The sequence below is a fragment of the Beta vulgaris genome, chromosome 1 (genome assembly GCF_026745355.1).
Source record: "Beta vulgaris subsp. vulgaris cultivar EL10 chromosome 1, EL10.2, whole genome shotgun sequence".
Classification (NCBI taxonomy): domain Eukaryota; kingdom Viridiplantae; phylum Streptophyta; class Magnoliopsida; order Caryophyllales; family Amaranthaceae; genus Beta; species Beta vulgaris.
In genome coordinates this window covers 61,997,269-62,010,174 of record NC_079202.1, presented here as the reverse complement: position 1 = coordinate 62,010,174, position 12,906 = coordinate 61,997,269, and the positions used below count along the sequence as shown (strand labels likewise).

General features: G+C 34.6%; 2 protein-coding genes across 9 annotated transcripts; both read right to left on the bottom strand.

Moving 5' to 3' along the window:
- Positions 1-495: 495 nt before the first annotated feature.
- Positions 496-2,430, bottom strand: LOC104903148 (60S acidic ribosomal protein P1). The gene is made up of 4 exons (XM_010691167.4): positions 2,273-2,430; positions 2,051-2,158; positions 853-1,059; positions 496-756 (listed from the first exon to the last, which is right to left on the bottom strand). Exons 2-4 carry the CDS (start codon positions 2,117-2,119, stop codon positions 700-702), a joined length of 333 nt encoding a protein of 110 aa, XP_010689469.1. The 5' UTR covers positions 2,120-2,158; positions 2,273-2,430; the 3' UTR covers positions 496-699.
- A 1,936-nt stretch (positions 2,431-4,366) lies between these two features.
- On the bottom strand, positions 4,367-12,386 carry LOC104903216 (serine/arginine-rich splicing factor SR34A). 8 transcript variants are annotated; one of them, XR_007275221.2, is made up of 15 exons: positions 12,073-12,382; positions 9,679-9,932; positions 9,423-9,511; positions 8,527-8,592; positions 8,271-8,345; positions 8,044-8,203; positions 7,615-7,661; positions 6,990-7,047; positions 6,600-6,649; positions 6,463-6,519; positions 6,199-6,323; positions 5,611-5,714; positions 5,413-5,483; positions 5,285-5,315; positions 4,367-4,755 (listed from the first exon to the last, which is right to left on the bottom strand). XR_007275221.2 is itself a non-coding variant. In XM_010691251.4 (14 exons), the coding sequence occupies exons 3-13, from the start codon at positions 9,507-9,509 to the stop codon at positions 5,285-5,287; spliced, it is 780 nt and encodes a 259-aa protein (XP_010689553.1). In that variant the 5' UTR covers positions 9,510-9,511; positions 9,679-9,932; positions 12,073-12,367; the 3' UTR covers positions 4,367-4,755. The 8 variants fall into 8 exon arrangements, 5 of the variants coding, with proteins under 5 accessions (XP_010689553.1, XP_048502346.1, XP_010689617.1 ...); XR_791453.4 differs by lacking the exon at positions 6,199-6,323 and having other exon boundaries at positions 12,073-12,374; XM_010691251.4 differs by lacking the exon at positions 6,199-6,323 and having other exon boundaries at positions 5,413-5,457; positions 12,073-12,367.
- Positions 12,387-12,906: the final 520 nt, after the last annotated feature.

The following is a 12,906-nucleotide window of genomic DNA, read 5'->3' as shown; positions in this document are numbered from 1 at the left end:
GCTAAACATTGTTAATATTTTGACACTAATCTATATTAAAGAAAACAAAAACTTCCCTCATTTCATTTAAATGCAACAAATAAGTATTATTTATGAGATACGAAATACTCATTTGTTGCATATGAAACAAAACAAACTAAGCATATTGAATCTTTAGATTTATTAAGATATTTTTCAAAATTTGAAGTCTCGCAATTTTAACTAATACAAAACTAGCCGTCATCAATGACATCAAAAAGCTGGTAAAATTTAGTCTTCTAAACAGAAAAATAAGTACTAGTACCACATAAAAAAAATGCATTGGCTAGTGCAGAAATTACAATTAAAGCAATTACTCGACTAAAATGCACAAAATAAAAAACGTCAAAAATGCTTTGCAGGATTCAATCCACGGCAACAAACAACTATGAACAAGAAATCTAGTATTTGGAGTTTTAGAAAATGCCGAACAATGGAAGGCATTTTGTCTTCCAAAAAAAATAAAAGAGGCTGCAATTTGAATAAAATCTTACCAAAATTCACTTGATTACTTTGTATTCAAAAGAAGACTCCACATAGTAGTAACAATGGCAAAACCTCAAAATAACTGATCTCGAAGAGTACAAAAAAAAAACTTTAACAAAAATCTCTTGGAACATATTACTACCATCATACTAAAAACTAATAAGATAGAAAAATGGCACAAGCCTATCAGACAGTCTAATCATCGAACAAGCTGAATCCGATGTCTCCATCACTCTCTTCCTCTGGCTCCTCCTGATAAGAAACAAATATCAACCAGTTTAACAAACCAAATTTGAGAGGAATAAACATCATATTCCAGAATGGAAGAACAAAAAACAAAGGTGTAACCTTTTTCTCTTCTTTCTCGGCAGCAGCTGGGGCGGCAGCAGCACCTCCACCAGCAACAGCCGCAGCGGGAGCAGCGCCTCCACCAGCACCAACATTCATGATAAGGTCCTCAACGCTCTTCTTTTCAAGGAGCTTGGCAAACAAGCTTGGCCAGTATGACTCGCATTCGATGTTGGCGGCGCTAATCACTGTTGTAATCTTCTCAGCCTGAAAACAGAAATGTGTTAGATGGGCAGCAGCTAATATATATCACATTTTTGCCTACAGCTGCTAATCAAATTAGATGTGCAAATTTTTGCCTTAACTAGATAACAATAGTATATGATAGGAACGACACAGAAAAAATTGAATCCAATTATAGAGGAAGAACATATACCAAGTTATCAATCTCCTTTTAAATTGATTAAAAGTCTATCAAAGATCCCATCTTCATTATTTGAAGATCAAGTTATCGTCGCAAATTATAACAAAGAGGTGTGTCAATATACACACTACTAGACAACATTCTAATCAATTGCAAATAACAATTATAAAATCGAACTCTGCATATGCAGTAGCATAGTCCCAATACACACATAACGAACAATTTAACTACTCGACTAAACCCCAATAAAGCAAAGTAAAACCTTGCCAAGAAGCCTACAACACCAATCTCGAAACATTCCAAAACATTATATACATTCATGATTCAACTTGTTATTCTCACTTATAAGGCACTAGCACACAGAGGTGTATTCTCTAAGTGCAACAAGAAACTCCTATAGGTATATATATATATTCCTAGTTTACACAAATATTAAACTTATCACCATTAACAATTGACAGAACTCTAATTCAACAAAGGTTCATAAATTCAATGAAACTAAAAATGTTTCTTCTCTCCATCAATTCTACCCTAAGATCCAAAATAGAACAAAAAAAATCCACAAAATTTACGTTATAAATGAATCCAAAAGAAAACTACAACATCAATCACTTCGTCATAAATTTCGATCCCGAACAAACAAAACAGAGCAAATAAATTGCAAAACAAAAAAAATCGCGATTCATATCTAAAATCAACCAACTAAAAACACAAATTAAAACTTTTTTCAACAACTTCCAACTACAATCTGTCATTAATTGATTGAATTTCGATCATTTTGCACAAAAATAGACAAACATTAAAAACAACCGAAAATAAATTTAAGAAAATTACAGTGATGGCGACTGAGTCGTCGTGGAGGAGAAGAGCGGCGTAAGTGCAAGCGAGTTCACCGACCGACATTGTTACTCGAGCTTTTTAACGAAGAACACACAATAATCTCTGCAAAATGAATTAATTCCAGAAACAAAAAACTGTAAACATCAAGAAGAAGATCAATCGCATAAATTAAAGATGAAGAGAGAGAAGTTGAAGAAATGAAGAGAGAGAAAGTACCGAAGGAAGAAGAAGGTAAGTGTTTCTGCAACTACGCGGCTACAATAGAGAGAAGCTAGGGTTTTGAGGAAAATGGTGGTAATTGGGTTTTTATAGGACTAATTTCAGGGTTTGTTTTTCTCTTTATAGCAGTAGATCTGTTTGTGTCGTGAACTATTGAATGGGCCTTGAGAATTGTAGGCCCAGCCCATGAGCTCCAGTTCGAGGTTTTAAATGACACGTCATTTTTATTTTTGTGGATGTTATGAATATTGAGAAAAACAAATTAGGTTTTTACCTGTGATGTTAAACATTTAGGAAATGTATGTTACTTTAGTTTGTAGGGTTTTTGATATTTACAGTCTTTAGGATTGCAAATAAACGTTAAACACATCTTTACACTATTAATATTTGAGGAATTTATGATATAATCATGCGTCAATTGATATAATTAATGGTTATTTGTTCCTTAATGTTTCTACTTTCTATTTTTAGCTAATTGCAAACCGCCTAAGGCAAAAGAAAGTATTATTGTAGGGTTAAGATTTTGTTACAAGTAAGACGTATATTAATAAAAATAGGTGGGTATGTGGATAATTATTTGTGTAAAAAACTCGTATGAACCGGGTGCACACTAATTAGTGTACACTGAATAGATGTTATGTAGGTTGTAATGATTACAACTCATACTATTTTGTCTTTCACTCTCCTCATATCTCCTTGTCTTTTCTGTTTCTCTCTTATAGCTGCTTCGTTTTCTCTCTCTTTAAGTTTTTACTTCGTTTTTCAGTTTTTGTGATGTAGTTGATTGTACAATTGAACCTGTTATAGAAGATTAGGATTATATTGTTAGTTTCGATATAGTATGTTTTGCTGTGTTATAATATGTTTATATGTGATAGTATTTCTTTGTGCTATAGTGTGTTTCTTTGTGTTATAGTGTATTTCTTTTTCATATAGTGTATTTATTTATGATATAGTGTGTTTCTATGTAATATAATTGATTGTACAATTGAACTTATTGTAGAAGATTAGGATAATATTGTCAGTTTCGACATAGTGTGTTTGTATGTGCTATAGTGTTTTTTTTTTTGCAAGAGCTATAATGTTTATTTGTAATAGTGTTTCTTTGTGTTATAGTGTTTGTTTGTGATACAGTGTATTTCTTTCTTATATACCGTATATGTTTGTTATATATTGGGCTTTTATGTATGTAGTAGTGTATGTCTCAATTACGTGCGTGAATATGATACATACTAATTTTACTGTGAATCAGATCCACACAAGTCGGATTGATTATTTGTAAATTAAGAGAGGCTACATGTGGTAGGTTACGATTTATGTCCTCACATTTCGTTACTTTAATAGAATTTTGATGTGTGGAAATTGTAGTCACGCACCTAGAATACAATTTTAATTAAACAAAAATGGAAAATAAAACATGAGATTTTATACATATAAAAATTGGTTATATTTAGTTTATATTTTGATATAAAAGGGCGAAAATCATTAGACATTTTATTTCAATGATGTAAGTACATTTGTGATTTGAGTATTCAATTTATTATATATTTATATATTTACCGTTAACTCAACTAGAAATAAACCATTAGATATCCTAAGAATAAATTATTGAGAAACAAATATTCTAAGTGACAAATTTCATGAGAAACATATATATACAATTGAATTCTTAAAGTTTTGGACATGATAGTGGAGTTGCATTAGTCTTTCTTCACTCATGGAAGCAAACTAGTTAAACATGATCATAGTTAAGAAAGAAAAATCGATTTTAACCAACACATTAATCCTCTTAAATTTTAATTCTTAGTATCTGTATTCTGTATTTTTCTAATCTTATGAATAAAAACTAACACATCACCCTTTTGAAGTTTATTGACTTATTCCAAGCATAAATTTTTCTAAAATAAAGTTACTTGTTCTAGGAAATTAGTGCTAGCATTTAGCACGGTGTACAACTGTACATCAACCTTTCAAAGGGACGAGTTGGGGTGCTTAATTGCTCGATTAATGAAAGTCTAGGTCGTGAACAAAACAAAAATAAAGTTGTTTTTAGTGGTCGTTCATGAGACCTCGAATTCCCACGTTAAAAAGTATAGGCAAAATCCAATTCATAGATAACCAAATAAGTGCAAATGTAACCAAATTCCATCAAAGGCATAAATGCAGATCTCATGTGTACATTGGCAAGGTACAAGAACTGGTAGGATTCTGAAAATCTAATGCAGGCAACGGTAGTCGACAACAACACGTACAACCTGCCTAGGATGCAACAAGTATCTCTAAACTAAGTTCTTACATGGCTACAAAGTCGCCGTGACTCTTACAAAACAAAGCTCCATATCATCTGCCACAACAATGCTTCAAAATTCATTACTATGGCCGCGCTACTTCCTGAGATGGTAAACTAGAACTTGTTCAATTTTTTCGCCATCCCATCTGCTCATGAAAGTAACCACTGTTCATCCTCAGCAAACCAGGCCCTGTTGAAATCAAAAATAAATGTCAACATAGAAGAGAACTATATTTGCAAATTAGACAGAAAACTGCATAAACTTCAGAAAAATACATCAAAGAAACAGGAAACTGATCGCTTTTGCATCATAAACATGTTATTATGCCAAAGAAGTTGCTTAGATAGTGCCAATGTCATTTCTTAAAAAAATTTCTCCTTAGCCATTTTGTAAGAACAAGGTGATTCACCTAACCGTTCTCCAGAAAACAAGAGGTATATTGACATCCACAAAGTCTTTGTTATGTGGAGAACGGCTATGGAAATACCCTTTCTTTTAACCCATAAGTGACAGATAACCAGCTTCTACGCCAGTTTACAGCAAAATATTATAGCGAACTTCTTCATTTAGTAGTCTTCAAGAAGATCCAAGCGGATAGTAACATAGACAGGTCTCCATAGGTAAAACTTCTTCAATCAAATTTGTCTCTTTATTACTGAAATTGAAAGCACCACTTTTTAACAGCTCCATAGGTAAAACTTCAGATGGGAACATTTACCTAGCGTGGCGAAGCAGACCTTGACCTAGATCTGAAATAGAAGGGGAAAAGAAGCTTAAGGGTCGAAAAGCATAAAAGAATTTTGTTTCTTTTCACATATATTCCAGCATAAAACTGAAGTACGGTACCTTATTGGCTTTGCAGGAGAGGCAGACGTCGATCTAGGAGCAGGTCTGGTTACATATATAATCATGTCATTCTTTGTAGACACCAAGCAATAAACATGATAAGCAAACTCATACAGGAATACCCGAACTACCAAAGAAAAGAGACTATGTAATGGCTAGGGTATAAAAGGCATGGAGATGTATTATCAGCACATTTACCTTGGGTTCTTTTCTACACTTATGCTTCTATCCCGGATAGGGGTCCTGCTTCTGCTCCTGCTCCTGCTCCTGCTCCTTGGCGAACTACCCTCATAGGCTTTTATCTGTCAAGTACATGTTTATGAAAATAGGGAGTGTGGAAGATATAGCAAAAAAGTTCTACCACTTGGGATAAGGTCAGCTTCTAGAGACCAAAGGTCCCGTAAACTCCATAGATTCAAAACAAGAGCCATCTGACTAGGTATGCTTATATGTTTTCTCCTCGTGTTTGAAGATCCAAAACACCATTACAAATTGAAAAAGGAAAAATTGAAATGAAAAATCCCAACTTTTAGTGAACTTCTCAAAAGATTCCAAGCTTTAAATTATTCAAGTATAATCCAAAGTTTTGGGAATCATTAGAAATATAATCTCAAGTGTTGTTTATGTCAGAAACAACGGAGTTAAAAAGACTTAATGAAGATAGTGTAAAATAACACTTTTGATTATTTCGATAAGGTCCCCCCAAATACTTAGTTGGGATAATATTGGGAAGAGGGGAAAAAATGTCGATGACAACACAATGCGGAAATTGAAACATGTCTCAACCTCTCCACGGGTAACAAAGCAGCAGCCAGCAAGTATGGTTACCAGAAAGCATCTGGTGCTTTTCGAGATGCTTTCACATGGCAAAAGACCGAAACTCATAGCCCAAAACTCAAGCACAAGGACATCTGATATTGTCAGCAAAGAAACTCTTTACTTCACTCGCTACCATGCGAGACCCTTTGTGTGGCCTCATGGGCATGGAGGCAGATTGAAGACACAGCGAATAGAGAGTCGGTAGCATGTACTATAGTCAAGGATATATACCCGAATGTAGGACCTTGAGAAAGGATTTCGGAATTCAGTGTCATCCAGTTTGCGAATCTGTGTAAATCATGGTCAAAATAGGACATGAACAAGAGCTTAATTAACATAAAAATACCAGTAAAACACTTGATACTTACAGCATATTGCATGTCTTCATGATTAGTGTAGTCAACAAATCCTATCATACCTGCAACAACAATATTTGCAAGCAAATAATAGCCATGAATATATGCAACAGGCACTACATGGAATAAAGATGGATTGGGTACAGAAGGATCAGAAAAGAGACATTGGTACAAGAAAATTTGTGGAAGAGTGAATCACGCTACATGCAGAAAACAGTTCTGAACATAATGATGGGAAACACTGGCAAGAATCAAGTACAGAACAAACAAACATAATTATCAAGCTCATTCTGATATGACACCATGTTTCAAGTTGCATTTAAAGAATCCTCAAGTTTACTGTTCAGGTATTTCCAGAACAAAGAAACATAAAGTGTTCAACAAGAGAAGGATATAGAGTACCTTCACCATCACGGAAAACTTGGGCAAAGCAGACATCCCCAGCCTTGCGCATATGATCCTACAAGACAAACTTCAGTGAGAACATATGAGAGTAGAGCACTAAGACATACTACCTCCGGTCTTTATTAGTTTTCCCGTATTCCTTTTTGGGATGTCTCTTATTAGTTTACCTATTTCTTTTGTTTCTACTTTTGGAATGGGACCACTAACTTTCCATTCACACATACATTTAAGTTTAATACTCCCTCCGTTTTTTTTTAGATGTAACATTGGACTTTTCACATTTGCGAGGCACAACTTTGACCGATAATATCTCCAATTGTATAAAAGTAAAAATTATAAAAAATATATTTTTGGAAAGTGTATACCGTGACGAATCAAACAAGATCCCACATGACTATATTTTTTCTTATGTATAAATAACAATTAGTGGTCAAAGTGTATTGGATGAATAGTGCCCAAAGTCAATATGTTACATCTAAAAAAAACGGAGGGAGTATAAAATAAGAGTTTCTCTTTCTTTCTATGTCCCACACAATTGTTTCTCCTAAAACTTTGTGCAAAAGAAACTGGTAAACTTATAAAGACTAGAGGGAGTATAAAAGAGAGCTGTCAGGTCACATACCTTTAGATCTTGCCATGAAGCTGAAGGTGGCAATCCACGCACAATAACTACATAAAGATTTAATAACAAATTAAAACGAAAGAAATAACGAAGTACCAAAGGATGATGGATAGTAAAGATACAAAAATGCCTAAAAAACTTGTGGCTTTTCAAGATAACTTATCCGGGATGAAAAGATGCCTCTAAAACTTTTCCGCATCCTACAACAGGAGCTACTCTTTTCTTTCTCATGTTGGCTTGCAGCTCTAAACCGGTTCATGCACAATACACTAGTCTGTCCACTAGATCATTACTAATACAGTGACATTTAAATTACTCAAGAAGCCCACGCTTTTCACAACATATGATGCTTTTATCACTTATCTGCAACCACCCCAAGTGAAGTACAGAAAGCTAAAGGATGATGAGATCCAAAATTGCTGGGTGTACCTCGATACTCAGAACGACGAGAAACACCATACTGCCCACCACCACCGTCACTGCCACCACCACCACGACCACCACCACCTCTGCCTCCGCCGCCGGCACCACTGCCACCTCCATGTCGTCCCATAGGAGATCTATCTCTACCACCATGAGCCAGCTCAACCTGAATAATGAGCTACTTAATAAATTGAAAACTGAAATATGTATTGCATTGTTTTTGAGGCATATACCCTCAGAAGACAACCATCAAAGTTATAGCCATCACGGCCCCTAATTGCATCTTGAGCATCTCTAGGATCCTCAAACTGCAAGATGAAGAAACAAAAACATTAAAGAAACAACACATTAAAGTTTAAGGATACATCTTAGGTATTGATCTGAATGCTAAAATGTAGCAAGTTGCTCGCCCTTTAATGGATACTGGCCCTGAGTGACCAGATGAACCTGCATATGGAGCTAAGGTGTATGCTATCATGAAAGGTATACCTCCACAAAAGAATAGCCTGGAGGGCGTGGAGGAAGCTTCAATTCAATATCAACAATACGACCATACTGCAATAGAAGGAAAAAATTCCTATGATATCAGAGTAATTAAACATATATCCTACATTTTCAATAAAAAAGACAGTTAAAAAGTAATGATGCAAAATTCAGCTCTTGAAACTCAGATTGCACTTGACTTGCTAGAACTTCTCTTAATTCTGAAGTACACAGACTAAAAGATACAACTACTAGAGGAGGAAAGAGCTGTACATATTCGGATACTGACTGGAAAGCCAAAATTAACCTGGCAGGGTCCCATACACGGTACAAGGAAACTAAGCTAGTGAGCTAAACAGAATTCACTCTCTCGGATGTTAATAGGAGACCTCGCATTACATCAAGGTTTATCATGGGGATATCAGATGATTTAATTACATTTTGACTAGAAGAGTCTATGCAACAATCATGTCATGCAACAAGAGGTGCATTATCTCTTTGGATTTTTAGCATCATGCAAGAATCAATCCATACTAACTTCTTGGTTAAACTTATAATCAGAAAGATTAATCTTAAACTAAACAACGAAATCATTGAGGTTTCAATCTAAAGAGTATGTTGGGAAAACACATAGTCATCATAATAAAGATCTAAACCTAGCATGATATGATGACACCAATGTTTTCGATGTGCCAATATTTTGATTCAATTACCATCTCTAGTCTACTACTCCTACATTCAACCCAACACTGATTTTTTTTCTTAATAAAGAAGAATAAGTCGGTGTATCATATGTAGTCGTGGTTCGGTACACAGTGAACAGCAAAAATCTAACATATAGATGAAGCAAAAGGATAACATTCCATAGATGTGGAGTTATCAGTAGAAAAAGTAAACAGAACCTTGTAAAACAGATCTTCAATCTCCAACTCCTTTACATCCAGGGGAAGATTGCCAACATAAATTGTGCGAGAGGCACGGCCAGCCATTTCTGCAAAGCACCAATCAAACAGCAATTATGCTACATAGAACATCGACATTTATTAATGAGAAGATAATTACACATTGTACAACAATCTTTTAGAACAAAATCTTTCTACTACAAGTAGCGTCAAAAGAACAACACAGGAAAAGAAAATCCCGAATTGTGAAGCGGACCATGAGACCAATCCTTGATGTGTTGCTACACAAGCTTCACCGCTCATTCTTCAAAAATGCTCCAAGAATAATATTAAATCATATAAAAAAGTGACCCCCCACTCTCTTTCTGATTCTTGCAGAGGCAAAGAAGATCTTCTAAGCAAGAGCAACAATCTCCATTACCAAGACATCCAGTAAAGTACATTGAACTCTCCCTCTCTCTCCTACATCCCTATATATGTTGCTCCTATGTGTGTCCAAGCTCCTTTCATCTATCATGAGGAAAGCTTGAGTCATCAAATGTGACAATATAGATTATAGAGAATAGGTTAAGCATTAATCATAGAATTACTAACCACCTCATCATCAACTATGGAGATATAAGGTACTACACCATGTTATTTGCTCTTAAAAATGAATTATGATCAAATGCAGATTAAGATCAGAATAACAGATACAGCAACTCAAGAGCATTAAGTCTTTCTAATAATTTTGATAATAAATTCGATTTTGTGAGGTTTACGACCATTAAGAATGTTGCTTAGTAGGCAAGTGCAATACAGCAGCATAAGCATAACCCAAGGCCTCTAAAGAAGCTCCAACCAAGGTCAAAAAAGGGGGTTGGCATACACAACCTCACCCCCAGTGACAAAACGTGCAAATAGTTTAATGACCCATTAAAAAATTGATAAAAGTAGAAATTTGAAACTTGCTTTTGTGATGACTGTCAATTAAGTAGCTTCTTCCACAAGCTAGGGGGAAATGTATAAAAATTTGAGAAATTTCAACATATAAACATTTAACATTCAATTATAGCGCCATTAACTGCAGTAGGAGTTTCAGTCATTCATGAAAAATGTGTGGGGATGTAAATGGGTCCGAAGAGAATAGTTGAATGTGATGAATGATAATTGAGTGAAATTCCAGCTTCTCATTAGCTACAGGCAATTGTAGCCTGCTCATAGACATAGACTTGAGCAGAGAGACCAAGACTGATTTCATTTTTATTCTTACATGACAAGGTTAGTCTATTTAAGCATCGCCAATATGTAGCCAAAATTTGGTGGCTAATATACTCTACAATCAAAGAACTAACCACAGAAGTAGCTGTAAACATTACAAAGATCATATTAGCAGGAAAGCACGAACAGACGTGTGAGATGGATGAATGGAACAACCAAAAACTTAGATATACCAAGAAGATCAGCATGAATGGAAGCTTCTTTCCTTTCACGTGCTACAGCTTACACCCATAAAGCTCAACATTAACTTTAATATGTTGCTCAAATGAGCAGGCATGGTCTAGTGAGGTTGCACGGGTTTGCAAATTGTAGGGGATATGCATCTAAAAGAATCAGGTGGAATATCTACCCTGCTCAAAGTCAGGGTGGAAGTCTTGTCATTTTCCAAACACAAACTAGAATGCAATTCAAATCAGCCATGGCAGGTAAAAAGTCAATCTTCCAAGCCTCAATTTGTCGACTAAGCAAGACTGTGAAATCAAATCATGGTATTTAAATCTCATGGATAATTAACAGATGGGCTAGTTTGTGATGACACTCTTTGGCATAAACTTCAAAAGGCAAAAATTGTCCAAGAAGTCACAACATATCTTCGTAACAGCACAATTGCAGAAATAGCATGAAACTCGAATCCACAAAAGGTTGTCTATTGTCACCATCTTTTCATGAATGTATTTATTTCGACTTGCACACAAGATACAAGTGGAGGATCTAAATTGGATTAAACTATCGGCGCCTTCGAATGCTCCCGAAATTTGAACCTAAACCCAACCCACCAATGATAAATGCAATAACTTTACAGGACTCAAACAATTCAAACCACATTACATCCTTCCCTAACTAATAAAAGAAGGATGAAAACAATGATCCATCCAGGAAATGCCTGATCTATAAAACCGCTCATTTCTGGACAAGGTTGAAACATACCATTTTAAAGGCTTATATTTTTATTGCTTATCATCCAAATTAAGCAAATCATACACTATCTCAACTTCTCAAAATTCCTAACTCTCTAAGCAAAACACACACACATGACACATTTACCAATTTAGTTATGGTCAATGACAAAAATCTATCACTTCTACCACCAAAAATAACACCTACCAAAAAACTTAGAAATTCATCCAACATTCCCCAACTTTAAACATACACTTAACTTATAAAACCCAGAAAACAAACAACCAAACTAAATTCATTCCATCACATTTTCCATGATAACATAAAACATTCAACAATAGCAGTAAAAGATCACAAATTTCAAACTCCACATTTCAGATAAACAAGAAACTAATGCAACCCCATTACACATAAACAATCATCAAAACAAATAACACCAATCAAAGAAAAATGGTAAAAAAAGAAAAGAGAAAGATCTAGTCAATGAAGTTACTTGTTTGTTGGTCCAAAAGTGTAGACTTTTCCTAGCGCTGAAGTAGATTACTCTCAGTTTAAGCTAACTTAAGAGCTTGGAAATGTTGAGTTTGCTCAATTTTCTGCTTTTTTTTTGTAGCTTAAAGCTTGAGTAGAGAATTGAGGAAAAAAGATAAAAGAAAAGAAAAGACCCTACCCTAATGAAAATCGTGCGTCACATAATTAAGGAAGATGATAAAATATTCAAAGAGGAAATAAAATGAATATAGGACAAGTACCAGGATGAGATTGGATACTTTGGACTTTGGATGGGGGGTTTCTTTTCAAGATTTCTAGTGCTGAAACGTGGCTTCTGTCTTCAGCCAATAAGGTGCTTATTGTTCTTGGTATATACCCAAACTAGGTTTTGGACAACTTTAATACAATAAAATTGTTTATATATCCGCTACATTGAAAACATATAAACGATTATTTACGTCTACTTGATCAAAAAATTTGTGTTTAAGAGAAATACACATTTATATTAATTATAAAGTTGTTTAACAGATACATGATATTCATATGTTTTGGAAGACTTCTTTTTAGAGCAAAACAAAATGTTTTAAGAAGCTACTTCATCCGTTCGTAGTCTGATATAACAATGAGATTTTTACACTATTCATTCACTATCATACGCTTTCACTATATATTGTTATTTTTATGTAAAGACAAATATAGTCATGTGGTGTATTGTTAGATTCATCTTGATATATACTTTCAAAATATCAAATGTGTATAATTTTACTAAATAGTAAATAAAGATATTAATAGTAAAAATTGAGCATTGGCAAGCGTGAAAACCCAATTGTTGCAG

What these genes read in the sequence shown, in the direction of transcription:
- LOC104903148 (XM_010691167.4), bottom strand. Translation starts at nt 2,119, where the DNA reads ATGTCGGTCGGTGAACTCGCTTGCACTTACGCCGCTCTTCTCCTCCAC. An exon ending in ACGACTCAGTCGCCATCACT is followed by an intron (nt 1,060 to 2,050) that starts GTAATTTTCTTA and finishes TTCTGTTTTCAG; the next exon opens with GCTGAGAAGATTACAACAGT. An exon ending in CCGAGAAAGAAGAGAAAAAG is followed by an intron (nt 757 to 852) that starts GTTACACCTTTG and finishes GTTTCTTATCAG; the next exon opens with GAGGAGCCAGAGGAAGAGAG.
- LOC104903216 (XM_010691251.4), bottom strand. Translation starts at nt 9,509, where the DNA reads ATGGCTGGCCGTGCCTCTCGCACAATTTATGTTGGCAATCTTCCCCTG. An exon ending in TTGAAGATCTGTTTTACAAG is followed by an intron (nt 8,593 to 9,422) that starts GTTCTGTTTACT and finishes CTTCTATTGCAG; the next exon opens with TATGGTCGTATTGTTGATAT. An exon ending in TCTCAAGGTCCTACATTCGG is followed by an intron (nt 5,715 to 6,462) that starts GTATATATCCTT and finishes TGTACTTGACAG; the next exon opens with ATAAAAGCCTATGAGGGTAG.